Source organism: Candoia aspera, chromosome 1, assembly GCF_035149785.1.
Source record: "Candoia aspera isolate rCanAsp1 chromosome 1, rCanAsp1.hap2, whole genome shotgun sequence".
NCBI lineage: Eukaryota > Metazoa > Chordata > Lepidosauria > Squamata > Boidae > Candoia > Candoia aspera.
In genome coordinates, this window is record NC_086153.1 from 192098061 (window position 1) to 192120609 (window position 22549).

The following is a 22549-nucleotide window of genomic DNA, read 5'->3' on the forward strand; positions in this document are numbered from 1 at the left end:
GTTCAAATACTCCCTCACACGTTCAACTATCTAAAAGCCTCAATTTGTAGCCAGAAGAAAAGCAACACTGGGGACACGTACAAAGGGTGTTTACGCCACTGAAGTCCTTTTGAAATGGAAAGACCCGGCATGAGGAGGCTTGCAACTATGGCATAGCCTTACCAGTTCCAGTGAGGAGCTCATCTTCAATGGACTGAGGAACGTGGGTGGCAAAACTGTAATTTTCTTCTTTTTTAAACTATTTTTATCTTCTTTTATTTTTGAAATCCTCATCTGAGTGGCAGTTTCTTGTATTATAGTGACTCCTGCTGGGAGAGTTAAGTTGAAGTAGCTGAAGGTCTCTTACAGATAGATCAACTCCCGGCCAGTATAAAGATGTCCTAAATGCAGGAGATGGAGTTAAACTGTTCTCCTACCTTGGACGCAATGGCTCCTTTCATCCCTAAGAACAAACCCCCAGGTTTTACAATTGAGACTGAGAAGCTAGTACAGTACTTGTATAATTTTTGATCTACAGCATCACAACGTGAAGCTGCAACAATTAGATGTAAAGGGTCCATTCATGACGAATAACATCACTTTGACCCTTTGTGTTAGCTCCTACTGCTAATCTTTCCATACGCCTGAACTTACTTTCAATTTGAGGAAGATGAAAAAGTCTTTTGCAAAACCCAATACTGTTTTCTGATCTATGTACCTGAATGTAGAAACGTAGTCTTACCTCATTTTTTTCTACTACAAGCCAAGCTACTTGTAATCCTTCCAAGCCTTTAAAGGGGACCTCCCTTGTTAGCATCTCCCAGAGAACCTGAAATGGAAAAGAAAAAGAAAAAGGATTTTTATTGCTGTACCTTGTATTTTAAATATATTATTAAACCTTAATGCAGTGTGGTCTGTATCCAATTACCAGGCAATGAAAGCCCATCTGCAAAAACCTGGATATATGTCCGTGCTTAGACAGTTACACCAAATCAATGTCCAATATTTCTTATCTTTAATAATAAACCCTTATTTAACAATTACTGAGAGAGAGAGCAGGGGACTAGATTTTGTGAATCTCATTTTGTACTTCCACTGTTTGATGGTTGAGGTAGCCAACAAATAAGATTTCTTGTCTTCAAACCATACTAGAAAATGTTTCTGCAACCTACTCTGTCTTGTACCTGAGCTCTCTCTTAGGAGACAATCTCTATCCATTTAGGCTTGTTCTTTCCAGAGTTAAGTCCAAAATTTTAAAAATAGTAGCACAACAGATTTTTAAGCAACAAAAAGGCTTCCAGCTTTCAAATATTTCAGTATTAATCCCAATATTATAGTAATACTTTAATACTTAATTATATTTCATATTTAGCCAGATAAAAGGCAAATAAATTTACAGTACGGTATGATCTCAGTTAATTTTATTTGCATGATATTCCACCATTATACCAAAGGATAATATAACTAGTTATGTCAAATAGAGCAATAAACTTTTTCCAGAAAAAGTTCTGGATTTTGGCTAAGCAGTCCTATTTACAAAAGTACCTGCCTCTTTTTAGACTTCACAAGACAGACATACTTCTGTTGATCTGAGCTGGAAAATACACCATTTAGCTAAAGAAAATTAAAACTCCTATTGGTATTTTCTAAAAAAGTAATGACCTGGTTAAGTATTCCAGAGATCAATATTTTCCATTAAGTATTTAGAATTCTTAACTTGTGGTTCACATTTGAGTTTAGTTGGACCAGCTATCTTTTAAAAAAAATAATTAGTAACTTATTGCCAGATGTTGCCCATCAATATGGGGAGAAAGAAACCTTGATGTTGAATCAGGTTTTCAATCAAAGGAGGTGCAGCAGCATCCTAGGGGTTAAATAAAGCTGATTAAGTTATAAAACTATAAAAGTTTACTATTGAAAAACCATAACGCTAAGGTCTTATTAATGGAGACAGGAACTATCCCAGTTATAAGTATTGTTGCATGCCGTAAAAGGAAATAGAAAAAGACTTATTTTTTGGGACCTTGCCTGTTCTCTCAGCTTTATCCCTTTTCTTCTGTCTCACACACAGACAAAAAAGTCCAAATTGATCAGGTGGGTTTACATGTACCTATTATTTATTTATTAGGTTTATCAGATGTATATCCCATCTTTATTTTGTACAACTAACTCAAGGCAACCTATTTTGTTGTTATGGGATGGAGGGAGCAATTTTATAATTAGGCACATAGTAATATGGAAATGCAATTGTATTATGACCATTACATCATTTCTGAAAGTGACAGCTATGACGATGCAAATAAAGAAAACTCCAGGTAGTTACACTTTTTGCTTCAAATTCAACCACAGTGAAAAGTCATTAAAAAAATCTGTGATGAGATACAAAGCAATTGAAACCAACCAGAGTCCAGAAATATGACCCAGAGTAAGCTGCTGTATACATTTTTTTGTTATTATGCCAGAAATATGCTGAAGAAAATGCACAGACGTTGGTGGCAAAAAATTAGCTTCACAAGTATGTTTTGCAGAATTACTGGTCAGCACAGCTGGAGTTTCCCAAGTAGCGTGGAGCAACCTTACTGTCACCCTCAATCATAGCTGCTGACTATAACTCACTAAGAAATATAGGCACTTTGCACAACCAAACAACAAACGTTAACACCTGGCTTAAAAGAAGTGCACCAATCTAAAGAGGTTTTCATCATTCCCAAGGTGGCACATATACATTATTACTCAGCGCCATGATGCATTTTCAGTTGATTGTTATTTCCGAGCTTGAATTTATTATAAGCCTGCTATATTAAACACATACACATATGATTGATTGATTGATTGAAATTTATTGGCCACCCAACTCCAGTGGATTCTGGAGCACGTATGTACTGATGGAAATTTTGCTGGGCTTATATTTGAACTGTATAACTTTCACATCAGGTACAGGACCATGTTATTTTCCTCATAATATAAAGCGCCACGTCTAGGGACAACAGAACATTACATTGGATATTGTTAAACATTATCCATTCTTTGGGCAATATATATTTATATCAGGATAGATTATAAATCTTAAATCTGAACTCAGCTTTGCTGTTGTGGGTCATTTTCATATAACAAAATAGAAGATTCTGACTAAAGACATGTTTACTTTTTAAAACATGATTTATTCCAGGAGACTATTTGAGACTTACTTCTAAATAAAGAGATATGGAACTTGACACCCTCTGTTCCAGCTTTGTGAAATAATTTGTAAAGCTCAGAAAGTTATAAATGGGTACATCTAGCATCTTTCCTCATGTTCTTGTGACTTATTCAGAAAAGTCAAGTTCAGCTTGACCAAGGAAACCCTGGACTTTTGGGTGGACAGCATACTGGGGTGGGAAAATGCTTCCTTTTGCATTGTAAGCAATGTAATAGTTTAATGAATACAATCCATTCTGGCAGGGAAAAATTCAGAGAAAATAATAAATAAAAGAAACGCTACAGATTCTGCCAACAGAACAGTATTTCTCAACATCTTAGTAGTTTACATTTGAAAAGGATTCTGCTCTTTGTTATCAGAATTTCAGCTGCACTTCAAATGATAAAAAGCAGATGTCTGTGCAGCACAAAAGCCATTTGTTAGTGCTCTAGATTGTGTTAGTTGACCATTCAAAACTTTTATTTATGGATGAGATTGTTTTAAATCAAAAATTGCCACATTTTTCATGGATTCTTTATCTCTGGAGCACATTGTTAGCCTGTTTGATTAGAAGTTGAAAACCTACAGAAAAGAAATCCTGACAGAAATCAATGGTTAAGAGAATCAATACTAATGCACTTAAGTTTACTTGAACAGATTTCTAAAGTAGAATTTAAAATGTGCAGAAGTAAAAACGCATATGTATGACAGGACTTTTTCCTCCTAAATTCCCCCTGGACTTGTCCTCCCCTTCCAAAAACTCTGCTATAGAAGAAACAGATTTTGAGATTGTACAGAGGACTGGGAATTCACTCTTCGCTGTCCCATTGACAGAAGCAAGGGAACAACTTAATTAGATTATTATTTATCTATAAACATTTAGTTCTGAGCCAATCTGCAATAATTTCTGAATTTCATTCTCTTCCTGACTATCTCAAGTTTTTTTCACTATTTAAGATGCAGAACATCAGGTCGGGAAAAAAAAGATATCACCAGCTTTGAAATGGTCTATCCTTGAAACACGTAAGTATTACTCAACCTTTTAAAGTAAACTGATGATCAACATTTTATCCAGAAGCCATTTCCTGAACTCCTTCCTTCTAGTGAAGTTAACTTTTTCTAAAAAATATGAGCTGGATCCAAGCTGCAATTCTAGATATGCTTGTCTGGCAGTCAGCCCCACTGAACTTCCTTTAGTTTTCTTCCAAATAGATATTTACAAGTTTTGCTGTAAGCAGGCCATAATTAGTTCTCCTTGAAATCCGTGAGACTTACATTACTCTTAACTGCTTTTTTACACTCCTTTTTTCATTCATTAATTTAAAGTTCATGGGCAAGTGTAAAGAATTAAAAAAAAATCTCAGGTTTGACTTCTATGGCAGAAGTGTGGACCTTGGAAGGGCAGGTAATCTGACGCTCTCCAGAACTTTGCTGACAATAGGCCTGTTGGCGTGGGTATGGGTCATAGCTTTTTCTGTGCCAAAAACTGTATCACAAAATTAGAGAACTATGAAATCCAAAGAACTGTGGGTGGGTGCGTGGGAGATACACAAGGCAGAACGAGTGCCTCATAAATACCACTTGGTTTTTGTGCCTTCAGATGTGTATGGAACACGAGCATGAATTATATCCAGTTGTCTAAAGACAGATTTATCTATGTATTCAGAAGCCAGGATAGAAATATGCATACTCACCACACCATACGAATATGTGTCACATGTTTCTGATATTGGGAGACTCTGGATAACCTCTGGAGCCATCCAAGGAAAAGTACCAACTAGAGACATGTGTGTTGTATGGGAGTGAAACCTTGAAGCCCCAAAATCACAAATCTAGAAAAAAGTAGAGAAAACATGCTTTTTTAAGAAAAACAGTATGCCCAATTCATCACAACAACAAATATTTTTATAAAAAGAATGAAATATTCCTACCTTCAGTACTCCATCACCAGCTATAACCACTGAAATTTTTTAAAAGAGAGAAACTTACATCAATGCTATGAACAAACCATATGTATTTCTTTAGAAAAAATCATTCCATATATGAAAGGCTTATATCTACTGGCAAGCCCAGTTAACAATTCTCTGGCTGACATTAATCTGAAACCAAACGGCTTTATTATTGACTTGATTCTCTTTATGCAGGATCATGGCAGATAGATCACCAATAATGTCAACTTAATGAGTTACAGCAATGGAGCTGAAAAATGCAGTATTAACAATTACTGGGAAATAGTTTAAAGCTATAGCCATGCTTTATAATGCAGTCACATATACCTTTGAAATAGGCAAAAAGAATACCACAGACAACTGTAAAATTTTCAGAACTTTTGAAACCAAGGGGAAAATACAATGTTTAGGAAAAACTGACATTTATGCAATAGTTATTTTTAGCACATTTAATGGATATAAAGTTATATTACTATATATATATGTGTGTGTATAGTATAGTATAGTATAGTATAGTATAGTATAGTATAGTATAGTATAGTATAGTAAATCCTGATTTCTTAATAGAAGTATGTTTGGTGTATACTAACAAAAACATAGTTTCTCCAGACAATAATTCTGAATTTGATTGAATTTTGCTTTAAAACGTTTTAAATGTTTCTTGAAAACGGGGCTAAAAACTACCAATGCAGAGACATAGTGCAGCTCTTCATTTTTTCCTACTCAGATGAAGCAGGCAGGCCAAACGTGAAAAGAGAAGAAACATTCCAAAATGTATTCCAGACTCTACCTACCACCATATCAAACAGATACTGAAAGCATTACACTTTTGAGAAAAAAAGCTGAGGAAAAGGAAGAATAAAAATGGCTCAGAATATTTATTTTGCCATATGAAATGTTGGCTAATAACTCTCATTTTTTTGCATCTACAATACTTTCAATACCAGCAGCTTCTACAGAACTTTTGATTTTAAATTTTTATCACTTTATTTTTTTCATGGACTTTGAAAACCAGAGGTTTGCTGTTCTGGATGAGCTTTTCTTTTCTTTCACAACTTAGTTTATTTTTTCATTCTGTACACTTCCAAATTTAGACCAACTTCTTTCACTATTAACCATTTTAGGTGTCACTTAAAAAATGAAACTATTAGAAATAGATATTTCATAATCCTTTTTTTTTCCAAGAGGGGAAGGGAAACGAGGGAAGGTGTCTTTTTTATCTGAGCCATCTTTAATCACAGGGTTACAAGAGGAATAGTTGAACTTAATAAAGTAATCAAGCAATTGAAGTATCATCCCTAAAGCAAAACCTGAAATGTGTAGGAAATTTTAAAGTAAAAAAAAAGGGAATTGCTAAGACAGTGGATTTTGAGAATGCAGAAAAGAAATGATTGGATCCAACTCTCAATCAGCAATATCCAACGCATACTGATTTGATCCAGCAGGTCCTGCAGTGCCATGCACACTGCCCTCAATATTACGGGCAGGATATTTTCTTTAAAATCCTGTGCAGCACTTTTATGTTTCCATACACATCTATCAAAGTGGCTTGTACACTGAATTCTGCTCTTTTCAATATCAACCCTAAAATGTCATTTTTGCAGGAAAAATAAACAAAAATAAATGTAAATTTATGCTGAATTACCATTCCGGGATTTCAGATCTCTATGGATTACTTTGACTGGAGCCTCCATATGTAAATAATGCATTCCTAAAATTAAAAGTGAACAAGGGTTAATAAAATTATTTTGCTATGTCAGGACCAGCAGCAGCTTGTTCACAGAACAAATAAGACGGGTTCAGCAAACATTCGGTGCAGTTGGTTGATATCTGTGGGTATAAGCCTATGCTTTGCATCTATGCCAACACCTTTTTGTTAACGACTGGGCAACTGAAGTGCTCATGAACAGTTCCCACTGCATGTATCACCAGGCTGCCTTCTCACAGCAGATAATTTCTGGTTGTGCGGTGCAGTTTCTGCATTTGCATCCACATGATTAGAAATGTTGTTAAACTTTGTTATTACTTCCTAGGCATATCATTTATTTTTGTGTGTGTGTGTGTGTGTGTATCCATATGTGTGTATGCATGCATGTGTGTGTGTGTGTGTGTGTGTGTGGAGTTTTCAATTAGGTGGTAAGCATACCTCCTCATGTGAAGTGTGAAAGGTCCCTGTGCAAGCACCGAGTCATGTCTGACCCTTTGGGGGGACGCCGCTTTTGCGACGTTCTCTTGGCAGGCTACAGCGGGGTGGTTTGCCATTGCCTTCCCCAGTCGTCACCTTCCCCAGCAAGCTGGGTACTCATTTTACCAACGTCGGAAGGATGGAAGGCCGAGTTGACCTGAGCCGGCTCCCCAAGAATCCAGCTTCCACAGGGATCAAACTCGGGTCGCAGGAAGAGTTTTCAGCTGCAATACTGCCGCCTACCACTCTGAGCCACACAAGGCTTTTTTTACCTATATACCTCCTCATACAATGACTATATTCCTCTACAGTGAGGACAATCTGCCCTTGAGAAATATTCCTCTGCCCTCTAGAATGAGATCCCCCTGAGATCTGGATGGCTCCCCCTATGATGGCATCCTGGAGGGCCTTCAAGACCTGGTTGGTCTCCCAGGCTTTAGGCTAGGGCAGTTGGAGCCTCTTGTAGGGTATATGCATGTTGCTGTTGGCTGCATCTGTTAATTGTTTTTTATTTGGATTGTATATTGTTGTTTGTTTTTATTCTGTGAGCCACCCAGAGTTGATCTGAGTTGGGCAGTGTCCAAATCAAATAAATCATCACCATATTCATCATCATCACCATCTACACACCACAAGTCTCACAAAAGGTAACAAGCTTATAATGTAAACTCAATGCAAATTATAAAATGGGATCACTGGAAGATTATTTACTTTTTTGTGTTCATGAAAAAAATTCATAGGTTTTGAAAACACTTGGTATGGGAAAAAATGATCACTTTTTTGAAATTGGGAGAAAGATTATCAAAGCTGTGCATTTGGAATTAATGACTAACCTGAATCTAAGTATGGAACACTTTAAATGAATTGTTATTTGTACTTTATATGCTTTGATTGGAAATATGATCATATTTCTTGATATAAAAATATGTAAGTTGTTCATCAGTTTAAATATTTCTTGTGTCGGTCAGTGGGATTAAAATATTCACTTGCCTTCAATATATGATGCATTTCTTAAGATAGTACATAATTGTACATAATTGAAATACACTCTAGTAACACATAAACACTTCTAAAAAAATTGAGTCCTTTGGACTCATGAGTTCAAGTGCCAGTTTAGGTTTCCACAAGATCTCACAACTCATTAAAAATAGCTAGCATCAATTTGAAATGCATTCTCGCTAGTATGGATACAAATTATTTCTACCCTAGGCTTTCTTAAGCAAGTCCATGTGCATACTCAAGTTCCTTTATGGTTTCTCTGTGCTGACATGGGAATTCCAGGAGGTGTAATCCCAACACATCTCAAAGGCATGACACTGAGGAAGGCTGTTGTTAAGAGATCACTGAATGTAAGAATCCAGTGACTGGAGAAAACCATACAGATACATACATACAAATACAATAAAAAAGCAGCTTCAGGGCAACAGATGTTATAAAAATGTGTGTGGAGGGGAAAAGAATCTAATCCCTTTTGCATGACATCATCCCTATCTAAACTCTAACCAACTACTTTTAAACCAATATCAAAATGTCAGGAAATTCTTTTCTACCTGGATATGCCTTTTATGTTCAATGCTTACTCCAAAACAAAACAGAAAATCTGCTTACATTTCATGTACTTTCTATCTGCGTAATTTTGATACTGATTTTTAAAACAATAGAAGTATGAAACTTTACATTTATTTATTTAGGCTTTAAATAAGGCAATTACTATTAAACAGAATAATAAAACTTATATATACAATTATAGATATATGCATGTGTAATTCATATATTACTCAATTCATATAATATACAATCGTTGGAATGTTTGATACTGTTATAAACAGAGATAACAATAGTTCTCCTACCTCAACTCACCCTGACCCCTATTATTTCCTATTCTCATTGATCTTTTTTCCTACAATACAGATACCAAATATTCCCAAATTCTCTTTAAAGTTGTATTCTTGAAGAAAGCTCATGATAACTATTTAGTAAGTCAAATAGGTTTTGGAAGATTTCATAGGACATATAATTAAAGTACTATCTTTAGGCACTATGAGTAATTCAGATTAATGATTAAGAATAGACCTGAGCTGAATAAGAAATGGAACTAGCATAGAGTTCTAATCTTTTGTGAATTATTGCCACTGCTGCTGTCAATGAATCTCACTTACCTTTAGCTATGTCCATTGCCCAGGTCATTATATGATCCATATCCATCTCTTCACTTCTGTTGCTATTAATATAGTCATACAATGACCCAGCAGAAGCATATTCTGTTACAAAACAGCAAACATGCATTTAAATTGGTACATTTAATGACAGATGGATGCACAATAATTAGCAATCTTTGATTTAAAAATTAGCGCAATTGGTCTTACCTACAATGTTGCAATTATTATCTACAATTTAATTATAATATTACCTATAATTTGTCTGAACGACATTATAGAGAGTCCAAATACATTATCTTTAAGGCAGGACAGTATGATTTATGAATAAAAGGTTGTGGAGATTGTTTGTGTTTTTGAGTCAATATTGACTCCTGGTAGCTTCAAGTTTAAATCCATGCAGTTTCATTGGCCACCCTGCAGAAGGGATTTACCACTGATGCCTTCTGGGTTGTTCTGTTTTTTTGACTTCCCAGTCTAGCCTGAGAGAGAGTGACAGGCCCAAAGTCACCCAGCTGGCTTCCGTGCCTAAGGGAAGGCTAGAACCTGGGTCTACCCACGCTTAGTCCAGCACCTTAACCACTACACATGTTGGTTCTCAAAGATTAGACAAATTATTTTAATATAAATGAGATGATAAATACAAGAATGACACATAAACACTAAGTAGTACTGAGACATTTTTTCCTGATGGGATTGATATAATTTTTTTAAAAATAATATATTTAAATAAATATATATATATTAAAACACATTTAAATATATATTAAATAAACAAATTAATGCATATATCTCATTAAACAATAAAAGAACTAACCAGCAAGAATTACAGCCTGCCTAATCAATCCCTAACATTATGAAATGGATATAAAGATAACTATATATAGTTATAAAATGCAAATAATCAATCCTGGCATTCTGGGGTCAGCTTGTATGTACCAAGAAAATAATACCAATCCCATTAAATGTAAAGAAATTAATAAATCAGTTTAATAAAACTAATCTGAATCATAATTATGCTGTCCATAGTTTTGTCCCACATGTATTAATGGATGGATGGCATGAATCATATGCACAGACACTATCCTTGATAACTGGGAACAATGACCAGAGATTACATCCTCATTCTCATCCTCATCTACATGTATGTACCACTCTTCATTCTATGTGTAGACACAAACTTAAGAATGTAGCATAGATAAAAAGCTTTTAGTAAAAAGAAGCAATAGAACAAAAAAAATCTTGTGTTAACCTGTATATTAGTTAAATCTTTACAACTAAAATTTATTCAAATTAACACAAGACAAAAACTATCACGTTCAGTGTGACAGAAGGAGGGTGGCATGAAGCATCACCCTGAAAGTAACAATATTAACTACATTTAATTTCATTTACACTTGTCCAGAACTCACCCATTACTTGTGGGGGGAGTTTCCTTAGCCTAGAAGAAGTTTGCATGCCTGCTTTAAAATTTACTGACCTCAGCAAATCCTTCAGGTCATCCAAATAAGAGGGAGGCCTTAGGAATACTATGTTTCTTCAAGATAGATGAATAGCCTTCAGTCTTGACTCTTGGCAACCACCTTAGCAAGATTTTCAAAGTGGTCTCCCAGGGCTGAGAAAGAGGAGGACTGTCCAAAGGTCCCCTAGCTGACTTCATGCCTAAGATGGGACTAGGACTCACAGTCTCCTGGTTTCTAGGCTGATGCCTGAACCACTACACCAAACTGGCTCTTAAGCTACATAGCTCATTTTGAAACAGAAACTCTAGCTAGGCAATCATTTAGAATACAGCAATAAGCACATTTAAATATGTGAAATGTACTCACACTGATATCCTACCTCAATACACAGAGACACCTGTTCTGAATCAGATTCTTATATAGAATCTATATGTTGTGTTGTTGGGGCCAAACAATACAAATTACTGATGCTTTTAAATCAGAGGAGACTGGTAGAATCAGGAGTAGGGGCGTACATGGCAGCAGATTTAACTTATCTTCTTGTCTCCACCAGCATTACTGCTCAATCAAACACAGAGCTTCTAGATGCTTCTTAAAGGCTAAAATATAAGGTGGGGGGAGACATTTCAGCTCACTTTTTTAGTGGTTCCCACAATGGGAATGGTGATAGATCCTGCCAGGCTCAAGTCAATTTGTAACCCTAGTCTGTAGTCTGTTGACAGAAGAGGTAAGATTGAAGTATGTTTTCAGTTCATGAAAATAGCTCACTTGGCCAGATCTCCAATAGGCCTAGATTTTGTCCCAGAATCTTTGCAGTATTAGCTCAACATTTTTATAGTGGCATGCCAAAAAAACAAGGGGGTGGGGGCTTTACAGCAGATCAGTTTTGATTCTGTAAATATGCCTCACAGCCAACTGAAAACCAGCCTGTAGGGTTTGCCCCCATGTTGTCTGTTCTGCCAAGTATATTCTAGAAATGCAATGTACAATGTCAGCAGAATGTAATGATGAAATTCTGTTTCTTATATCACTCTTATTTTCTCCCATCTCAACAGAAGACACATGTAAGCATAATCTACATATTGTTCTCTGTGGGTTTGCAAAAAAGCCTGTACCGTTTAACTAAAGCAAATACCATCCCTGAGATGTGCCATTTTTTGGTTTCACAGAAAACACTCCACAAATTACACTGAAATAATATATGCAGGAGTAAAGGAATTCATTTTTTCCAAATTATATTAACGTATTGTTCAACTTGAAAAGAAAGGCAGGTTATTTTAAAAAAAGTTATATATGGATCTGTAAGGAATCCCTCATCCCTAATCCTCTATTTCCACTCTTGTCCTAATATAAGTTACTATTTATATTTCTGCAGCTAACTTCACTTTGTCTTGGTTTGAGGAGGAGAGGAAAAACCATCCAGCCTATAGTGCCTAAGCAGACTGTCCTGCTGCTCTTGAAGTATTTTCCTGCTGTTGTAGAATAAGACACAGGACACAAAGTATGAAATATAATTGTAGCCAGAACTGTTTTGAGGCAGGATCATGCTGATGTTATTAGTAGTGTAAAATAGAGAAATAAGTATGTATGGGGGGGTGTGGCATAAGTGTATTTATACTCCTGATAGCCTAAATTAAATATTTTAAACCTTCAAAAACATATGGAATGGCGTAAATCAGTAGAAGCACAAGTACATAGCCTACTACCAAAAAAATCCAGCATTTCAGAAACATCACCCACATATCACAAAAGGAGGAGGATCTGTAATTTACCTGTAACTATGCCATAGTTTGGGGGTTCAATAACAGCTCCATAAAACTGAATGATATTTCTGTGGCTCAACACACTGAGGATTTCTGCCTGTTCAAAATGCAACAAAAGCACCAGATGTGAATACAAAACAGCATAAATCTATAATTAACACAAACCTCTCTGAATCATTATCGGTGTTATTTCTATCAATAATTGTGCTCAAGGTAGCTAGCAAGAACAGAAATTCAAAAATCACCATTAAACCTACAGATTATACAGACTAAAATTTGTCTAATTAAAGCAATTAAAGCATCTTTAAAAACAAACATACAAAAAAAGAGCTTAAAAACAAATGTAAGACAGTGACACAAGTAACATCCAACAATTCATAAAAACCCACCTTGACAGAAAAGCTGGGTTAGAGCTTCCATATCAAAACCCTGCTAAAAGAAACATGTTTATACTTGCTGACAGAACAATAACCACTGTTATTGGAGAGAGTGCATCATTCCTTGGCACTTTTGGGAAGCAGCTACTAAAAAGCTGTTTCCAGTGGTGGTGGGATCAAGAGAAGGCCAATTCGTGAAGATCCCAAAGCTTGGGTAGATTTGTAAGGGAGAATGAGATTTTATATAGCCTAGTTTGAAGTCTTATACAGGTTTGAAAAAACACACTATGTGAAGCTGTTACAAAATGGAAGGCTCCCTGGAACTTTTCCTGCAGCATCCTGGATTAACTCAAGTTTCTGAACATACTTCAAAGACTGCCTTGAGTATAGGGTATTAATCAAAAGCTGGAATGGAGAATCTGGGTGATGTGCTAGTAAATGTGCTGAACTAGGAACTAGGTTCAAGTCTACCCTTAATCACAGAAACTTGCGCCCATGGCAGTTTACAGCACAACATTAAACATCAGTAGCTTCGATGTTTAACAAAAATTCTATAACACAATACAAGCAGTAACGAATACCAGTAAAATATAAACATATATCCAACGCAGTCATCTAAAATATCATAAATAATGAAGTTGCTAATTAAGAAAGAAAGCTTGCTTATAAAAGTCAGGTCTCTTTCAAAATCATCCAGAAGGGGTGACATGTGAGGAATTTCACAGTGTGATGCTGCCACGGAGAAGACCCGAGCCCTGGTTAATTCTAGCTGGGCCTCCTTCCTGGGTAGCTTCCACTGCATGCCCTCAGTGAGTGACTGAATCTAACAACAGGAGATAATACAATACAGAGGTTGCTTCTTGAGGAAGTGGGACCCAAACCCTAAAGGGATTGATTGATTAATTTTTTATCCTGCCTTATTTTTACAAATAACTCAAGGCAGGGAACATACCTAATACTCCTTCCTCCTCATATCTCCCCACCACAACAACCTTGCAAGGTGAGCTGGGCTGAGAGAGAGACTGGCCCAAGGTCACCCAGCCAGCTTTCAGGCCTAAGGCGGGACTAGAACTCTCAGTCTCCTGGTTTCTAGCCCGTTGCCTTAACCACCAGACCAAACTGGCTCTTTATATGCCAAAACAAGCACTTGAATTTTATTTTGAAAGCAATGGGAAGTCAAGGGCAGGCATCACATGTTCCCGAAGAACAGCAACAGAAGCCTGGACGCTGTGAAGCTTCCAGGTTTCCTCTAGAGGCATCACCATATATTTATTGTACATTACCATAATCTAATAATAGCAGAAAGGGCGATTCCCATATAAGCCACGTGGATTTCCTAGAGGAATGCTAGGATATAAATCTGAAAAATAATTAGATAAAGAAATAATGAAGACATGTAGACATGCCTGTTCATACAATTTGCTTCCTTTTGTACCTGAGGACAATCAAGATACAGCCGCTGCTTATTAGAGACTGTCCTCAGTCTTTCACAGGTGGCATCTGTAAGGAGAGTTATATTTGGGCTAGTATAGGAGTGTCCCAAATTAGTGGCTTTCTGATTTTGCAATTCTAGAACAATAACACCCCAAATTTAGGAACGGTTAACTTTAGAACTTGGAATAAGTGTCAGAGGAACTGCAGGCTCAATTATATCCAATAATCACTAAAGGTAAGGTTGGCCCCAATTCTTCTGGCCTTTCGGAAGGCTCGCAAAACTTGGTTCTGTCGTTGGGTCTGGGGATCCCATGGAAGCGTGGAGCCCATTATATGGCTGGTATAACTCTGAGTGCATTCTTCTGTCTTTTGTAATTATGTGTCATGAGTACTGATGGTGAGCAGGAGGGGGCCCCTATCCAGGGGGGAAAACGCATGCGTAGTACTGAGGAATTAAACAGCCATTCAAAGAGACACAGATCAGACCCGCCTTAACCTTTGGGGTTTATATGTCTGGGTTTTCCCACGCTTCTTCAGTTTGTTAGGATTTTCTGTCTAATGTAGCAGTAATAAAACACTAGAGACCTATTCCTTGTCTCATCGTGGTTCCTGACTGTTAGGACATTATGTTTTTTAATTGTTTTTAACTGTTTGATGTTTAAATTACATTGATTGTTTAGTTTTGTTTTAATTGTATAGGCTGCTCAGAGTCACATGCAAGTGAGATGGCCGGCTATATAGTAAAGGTAAAGGTAAAGGTTTCCCTTGACGTAAAGTCCAGTCGTGTCCGACTCTAGGGGGCGGTGCTCATCTCCGTTTCTAAGCCTTGGAGCCGGCGTTGTCATAGACACTTCCGGGTCATGTGGCCAGCATGACGACTCGGAACGCCGTTACCTTCCCGCCAAAGCGGTACCTATTGATCTACTTACATTTGCATGTTTTCGAACTGCTAGGTGAGCAGGAGCTGGGATTAACAACAGGAGCTCACCCCGCCGCGCGGTTTCGAACCGCCGACCTTCCGATCGACAGCTCAGCGGTTTAACCCGCAGCGCCACCGCGTCCCTATATAGATTCTATATAGGCTATATAGATTCAATAAATAAATAAATAAGCAAGCAAGCAATCACATCCTCTTCGTAAAGCAACATGGGGATATTCTGGAAGCCCAAATAGTAGATATATTAATAGAATCCTTCAGTGGAGGAAAATATGGGAGGTTCACATAATCCCATTCCAACGGGCCAGAAAGTAGAACTGGGCATGCACAATGGAGGGTTCTTCGTCACTGAAGGAACAATAGGAAAGGATGGATTGCCTGTTCATCCCAGATCAGTTAAGATGACTAACTGAAGGGCCTGGAATTGTAGCCATATGAGAAAATAAGGCTTGTCACAGTTCAAGATTCCTAAGATTCCTCCCTTTTTCCTCCAATGGATATTCTCACATGTCTTTTAGAAAAGGAAAAAAAGCCAGAAAGTTCATTCACAGAACAGTCACTCTAACCTTTTCCTATTTCCCATGAATACATGAACAGGTAACTGCTTTACCCATATGCTAATCATAAATGTGACTTCTATCATTGACTACAGTCAAACAAGGACAGAACAGGCTATTTACATAAATACTTTGCTGCCTCATGTTTTGCTATATATTTCTGGTTCTGTAAGACATAGAAAAGTTTATCTTTTGTTGCTCATTATCACCATCTATAAAGCTGAAGGAATCCGTTGTAGAGGTAATGGCTTTAATGTGAAGTAAAACCAAGGGGCAGGAGGGAAATGGGGAGACTGACAGGATTAGGGGGAGTTTTACAGGAAATGGCAAATCCTAGAATGCTTTGGAGAAAACTGATTGTTAAATTGTTAGAAACATTTAGCTAGGGGTCCAAAGTGAAGCCATTAGTGGACAGCTAGGACCACTGAATGGAGTAGAGCTTAACACAGTGGAGAAGCTGCATACAGAAAAAGAATATTATCTTAAATAGCTTTAATGGGCACTCCAGAAAAACATAGGTTATTGATCTTACACACTCAGCCCTCCCGAGCATAAGGAATGACACGCTTAGATAAAGTAAGTTCAAAGTAAAGTAAAAAGAATCTTACTGACTTTATTCTTGGTCCAGTTACATTTCTGTTCAGAAAGGATTAAATCTTTGTTCTTCTTTTTTCCTGTGCTTAGTGATCTCTTAGCCCTATAGCTGCTAAGAGCTGCATGGAAGAAAGGGGCAGCCACATGGCTTTAGGCCCAAGATGGAGAGAGAAGCAAAACATGCTTCTTCCTAGATGGTGAAGGAGGGAGAGAGAGAGAGGAAGTGGGAGTGGCAACAAACAGCTTCCTCTAACAAGCATGGAGAGTTGCATCCTGCGAACAAACTGTGCCTGTAGCAAGTAACTAATTTTCTAGCAGTATCCAAAAAAGAAAACTGGGTGAGTCAGGAACCGGGTTTATTGGAATGTACCACTTTTATTTATGTATTTATTTTTAAGAAATTGCTTCATTGAGAAAAACATTTGTCACTATTTCAAAACCTTACCTTGATGCAAATATTTTTTTCCTATCAAAAACATCACATTATAAATGTCACTAAATCCGTCCAAAGGCAAAAGAACAGCTTGCTTTAACCCCATCTCAAGAACATTCAGAGAAAATATTTAAATCCCATATCCCTAGCTGAGTAACAGCTTCACTGGTTGGTCCCAATAAAGATCTGACCAAATTATGGATTTTTCTTAAAGACCCACATGGCAACAATTTATTTTTAATGTTTTCTTGTCTATTTGTCACAACACAGGGTGCATTTTCTTCAGGTTGAGATTAATTGTCAAGACCGTATTTTGAAAATAAATTTCATTTGCCATTAGATCAAACAACTCACACCATATTTAATAAATCAGCTAAATTTCCCAGCATGAGGCACTCTTTCATGAGACAAAATTACAGGGTTAGATGTGCTTAACTACTCTAGCATTCTGAGTTGCAGAACATCACTAAATGACTACTAATACTTACCACTATTTCATGAGAGTTCATTAGTTTTATTGTGGCAAGAATATTTACCGTGTTTTATTATAGGAATAGCAATATTGTTTAGAAATGGCTGAAGGCAGATAAAGAAGGAAAAATCACCTAAGTGTTCTACAGTATTCTAAAGTTCTACTGAACTAAATTCCTGGGAAAGTTGTAACACAACAGCTGTTCCCCTGCAATGTTTTACAAAAAGCACTTCTTCCTGAAGATTTTTTATTGCATAATGCAGATCAACCAGACACACCCTAACGAAGGAACATGTAATTCCTGTAACTGTTAGCCTGTGGCCAACAGCAATATCCCACTGCCCCCTTTTGCACATAAAAGATATATTTCCTTCAAGCTGAGCTTCAAGGTGACTTAATGGACATGTCTGTGTGATTTTCTGGCAACAGTTAATGAAAGAGCTTGCTCCTTCCTTCTTCCATGATGTTTTTCATGTTCCCAAACTAAACTACAGCCCTGGTATTTTTGGATGGTGTCCCACCCAAGTACCAAACAGGCCCCTCCTGGGTTAGTTCAGATGAGGTCAGCCAGATCAGCTGCTATCTGCTGAAGCAAAGTGATTTCGTAAAGTGATTTTGCAGACATGGCCATGGAATTTTTTTGGCAGCAATATGGAAGTAATTTGCCAATGCTTTCTTTGAATGTTTTTTTTTTAAAAAAACATCCCAGTCTAACCTACAGCTGTGGAATTTAATATTCTGCTCTAAAGCCCACACCGAGAACACTAATACAATACCGTATATTGCCGGGGGGCGGGGGGGTGCGTTGTTAAGCAAACACAGGTTTTTCCCATGTTGTATAGCCAGGACACACACTGGGATCTTGCATGTGTATGAGCTGTACTACCCAGAAAGCCTATGAAAAGGATATTAAGATGTTCAAAAATCAAAATTTGATTATGCGACTGATTCAGTTTACTACCGCTTTCACAGGTTCTGTGGAATACAGATGGTAAAACGCTTTAGACCCACTCTACACATTTTGGTCTGTGATTTATATTTCTTGAGAGGCTTATAGATCCTATGTTATGTAGGTATTAGCTACAGTCTTGATAAGAATCCTATCTATTAACAAAATACTATTGATAATCATTTGGGGTTGTCTCAGATTTTCTCCCACGTAAGGGCTAGCTAGCTGGTAGAACTTTTGCCAATGGTATGCACTGCTGGTACACCTATAATCTATCTTAATTCTGTGGGTATAGCTTCCTCTCATTCTTTAACACAATGCACTGTATTCATGATTGCGTGTCCTTAGTACATGGTCATGTGCAAAATATCTGCAGGCTTCATTAGCAAGGTATCAGACCAATGCTTACCATATTCATTATAATATTTTGATAACTGATATTTTTATTTAATTGAAATACTTATAGCAATATAATAATGGGAAAATATAATTACCAAATACATATTTTAATGTAATGCAATATTAACAAATCACCTTTGAATTAAAAGAATAAATAATCCATGGAAATATGGAAAAAATGCATAAAGGGTCAATCAATCATTCTTGACACTTTGATAAAGTCCCACTAGCAGGGAGTTTCAAGAAGCACCGGCAGTCCAGATAGCAGGGGTTTAAATTGAATAAACTGTTCCAAATATTCTAAGGTAAATCAAGTTCTATTTGAAGTTACGTACTACAGTTTATAATCACAGGGCTTACTGGAGATAATACTATTAAAATCTGACTATCTGTTGCAAGGCCTGCATCTTTATCTCATTAATGTCTAGAAACTATAACACAATTTAGAAGAGAAAAAGACATGCAAACCAATGAACTTCATAGCCAGAATACATATCAGGGGCCAGACATTCTGTATATGAATCATGCCCCCCCAAACCTATTTGGGAGTACTGGGGCAAACAAACTCTTGAACAGAGAGGTTAATAGAAGAGGTGAGACTGAATGGTCAGGCTACTTAATGGTAAACCAAAAAAAGGAGTCTAGGATTAATTAGTTGTAGGACATACCCACTAGTTTCTGATGGCTGTTACTACAGCTAAACATTGCATGATCTTCCTAGATGTTTCAGTAAATTGATTTCACAATACAGGCAGTCCTCGTTTGGCAACCATTTACAATTAGACATGATGAAAAAGTAATTTTACAACCAATCCTTTCATTTACAAACTTCACAGGTCTGTAACGCAAAGAAAACTGAAGTAAGATCATAAGGACAGTCGTGGTTTCACTTAGTGACCGCTTCGCTTAATGTCCCAATTGGGGTTGCTAAACAAAGACTACCTGTAACTGATTTATAACCACTAGGTAGGTGAGAGAGGTTATAGATAGGTAACTCAATAAGCTTGAGATGCCAGGTATGATATAGAGGAGAACTTGGTAACACACATGCCACAGATTCAGCTTCCATGCCTGAGCATATGCAAAGGCAATCCGGGTAGGAAATATTATTATATCTTCCTGTTGCTTTATTTCTTATTGAGGACAGGGTGTTATTTGGTGCCAATGTAAATGCTGTTCTGTGCAGTACATGATGGATATTATAAAAATATCTAGATATTACTAAAAGAATGCCTGTGACAATAATGAAAAAGTGAAATTTTCTGTCTTTTTGGATATCTAGGTTCAGAACTCTCTGCCACGGCTTTACCCAAAGAGCATACAGCTAAAGAGGATGGCCCACAGTAAGCCAGGTCTTCAATGAGGAGATGTAACTATCAGAGGAAGTAAGCTGGACCAAGGCCTCTCTCCCCCTAAAATTTAATCAGAATTTAAGTCAGCAAAGCCTTAAGCAGGCCTCAAAAGAGATGCAGCCATGTTCCAACCAGAAAAGTCATTCATGGATGACTGAATTTTTCTTGGAAATTTGGACTGAGTAATTTTCAAGGAAGGTAACCTATCTACTACTCCAAAATATTTTGCAGTGGGGAATCCAAGTTTGTTAAAGAATAGTCATTATTCTATTTATCTCGCAGGCACAAAGGTATTCCAGTACTATGATCTTTGTCTGGCAAGAAAGATGGAATTAAGTTGAAATTAATTAATAGCAAGCATCCTACAAGCTTGTTAATTAGATGAAAATAATTCCACTATTAAATAAGGAAAAATAGTAAGATAAATTGCTGTAGTACAAAAATAGTTGACCCATGGGCTTAACAAGGAGGATAGAATGTAGTAATAATCCTAAACTCTAGGGACTAAAACATTTCTTGCTTTTGCCTTTTTATTTGTATTTTTGGCATCACAGTCTAATCAATTCAGAGCTTTCATTCACCTGCTAGGTAATGACGCTTCTACAGATGTGCATCTTGCTCAGATAAACTGCAAAACTGTGGGTACCATAACCACAGGAGCTAGTGCATGCTAGAAGAGAAGAAACCATTTGAGTTACCCACCCCTCCAAGTCCTCACCTGGATACTTATAATGCTACCTCAGCTCAGCTCCTTATAGGCTGAATCTGGTCTGAGTACTTTGGAACATTTTGGCTTAAAAAGAAGCAACACTGCTCATGTACCTGTGTATTTGGCAGTGCACTGTAATGGTATGTGGGAATGACCTTGGGAGACAAGGCAACGAGACACAACCAAGGGAACAGTCAGATAAAAGGAAGCTGAGCCCACAACAGGAATGTGGGCCGGGCAAGAGGCTCGAAAGAAACCCTTCCTAGTTTTTGGGCTGTAAAGGGCATTGGGGGTAGGGGGGGGAGGAGAAGTATTTTCAGACTTGCAAACTTCTGTTAACGTAACCTTACATTAAAGTAGAATTAGCTCATTTGGTTGTGTTTCCTGTCTGGTCTGTCTCATAAGGCTGACATCAATCTTGCAAGTTTCAGAGTACTTCTCTCCCCCAACCCCCATTCCCTTTACAGCCCTAAAAATAAAGAATGAAACTTACCTCTTTAATGTAAAGTTGCCTGAATCTGAAATAATTTTTAAAATAAATCGTGATCTCCCACGGAACCCCTAGTGACATCTCACGGAACCCTAGGGTTCCACGGAACCCTGGTTGAGAAAACCTGCATTACAGTGTAACTTGAAAAGAATATATAATAAAAATTGAGCAAATATATAAGGATGCAATGAATCAAATCGAATTATCCATTCAGTCGTATCTGACCCTGGGCAATTCCATAAGCCAGCTTTCTCCATGATTTCCGATCTTGTACAGCTTCTTTCAGTTGCTTTATATTTTGGTCTGTGTCTGCCTTGATTACATCCAACCAGCGCATTCTTTGGCGTCCTCGTCTTCTTTTACCACCGACTGTTCCAAGCGTAACGTCTTTCTCCAATGATGTCGAGCTCGTGACATGACCGAAGTAACTAAATCTAAGTTTTTTTATTTTTCCTTCTAGCGACATGACCAGTTTTATGCACTTCAATACTTCATTATTTGTTATCTTTGCAGTCCAAGGGATGCGCAAGAGCCTCCTCCAGCACCATAGTTCAAAAGAATCAATTTTCCTTCTATCCAACTTTTTCATCGTCCAACTTTCACAGCCATATGTTGTTATGGGGAACACAATAGGGCGGACTAGTCTGCATTTAGTCATCAAGCTGACATATTTGCTTTTCCAAATTTGCAATGAATGCAACGAATACATCATTTTTAATCAGGAAGATATTATTTTTATTATTTTACTTTAGAGTGTGATTTTCAAAACTGTTCTGGTTTTTTTGGTGTACTTTCCCAATGCACTTTTCTTGGCCAGAAAAAAAAATGTTTCTGAATCCAAAAAAGAGGACAAATAAATTAGTAGCTTCTTCCTGAAAAGGCTCAAGAACTTCAAACAATACTAAATAAATTGCCATGTTCAAATATTACAAATTTATATAGTTATGACTTTAATCAAATCTTATAAATTTATAAAGTATAGTCATAGTTCCCTTTTTTTTTACCCTGAAAAAAAAAAAAGATTTCATCCTTATTTCTCCTTCTCTTAAGAACAGTGGAAAGAACTAATTTTATTTCACAGAATTCCCTATTATCTAATCAAGCCAAAGGGACAGAACCTTTACTGAAAAGCTCACAAAGAGTTTCAGCCCCTCTAACACTGCCAGAGCTCTT

At 37.0% G+C, this 22549-nt stretch overlaps 1 protein-coding gene across 2 annotated transcripts in view; it reads right to left on the reverse strand.

Moving 5' to 3' along the window:
* MAP3K20 (mitogen-activated protein kinase kinase kinase 20) overlaps nucleotides 1-22549 on the reverse strand; it is a 120648-nt gene that overhangs the window by 66236 nt on the left and 31863 nt on the right. For both annotated transcript variants that reach the window (XM_063318168.1, XM_063318169.1), the window contains exons 3-8: nucleotides 12683-12770; nucleotides 9451-9552; nucleotides 6752-6817; nucleotides 5089-5117; nucleotides 4852-4989; nucleotides 722-808 (exon numbers count right to left, since the gene is read on the reverse strand). In XM_063318168.1, coding sequence (XP_063174238.1) covers nucleotides 722-808; nucleotides 4852-4989; nucleotides 5089-5117; nucleotides 6752-6817; nucleotides 9451-9552; nucleotides 12683-12770 — 510 coding nt within the window. The remainder of the gene's footprint in view (nucleotides 1-721; nucleotides 809-4851; nucleotides 4990-5088; nucleotides 5118-6751; nucleotides 6818-9450; nucleotides 9553-12682; nucleotides 12771-22549) is intronic.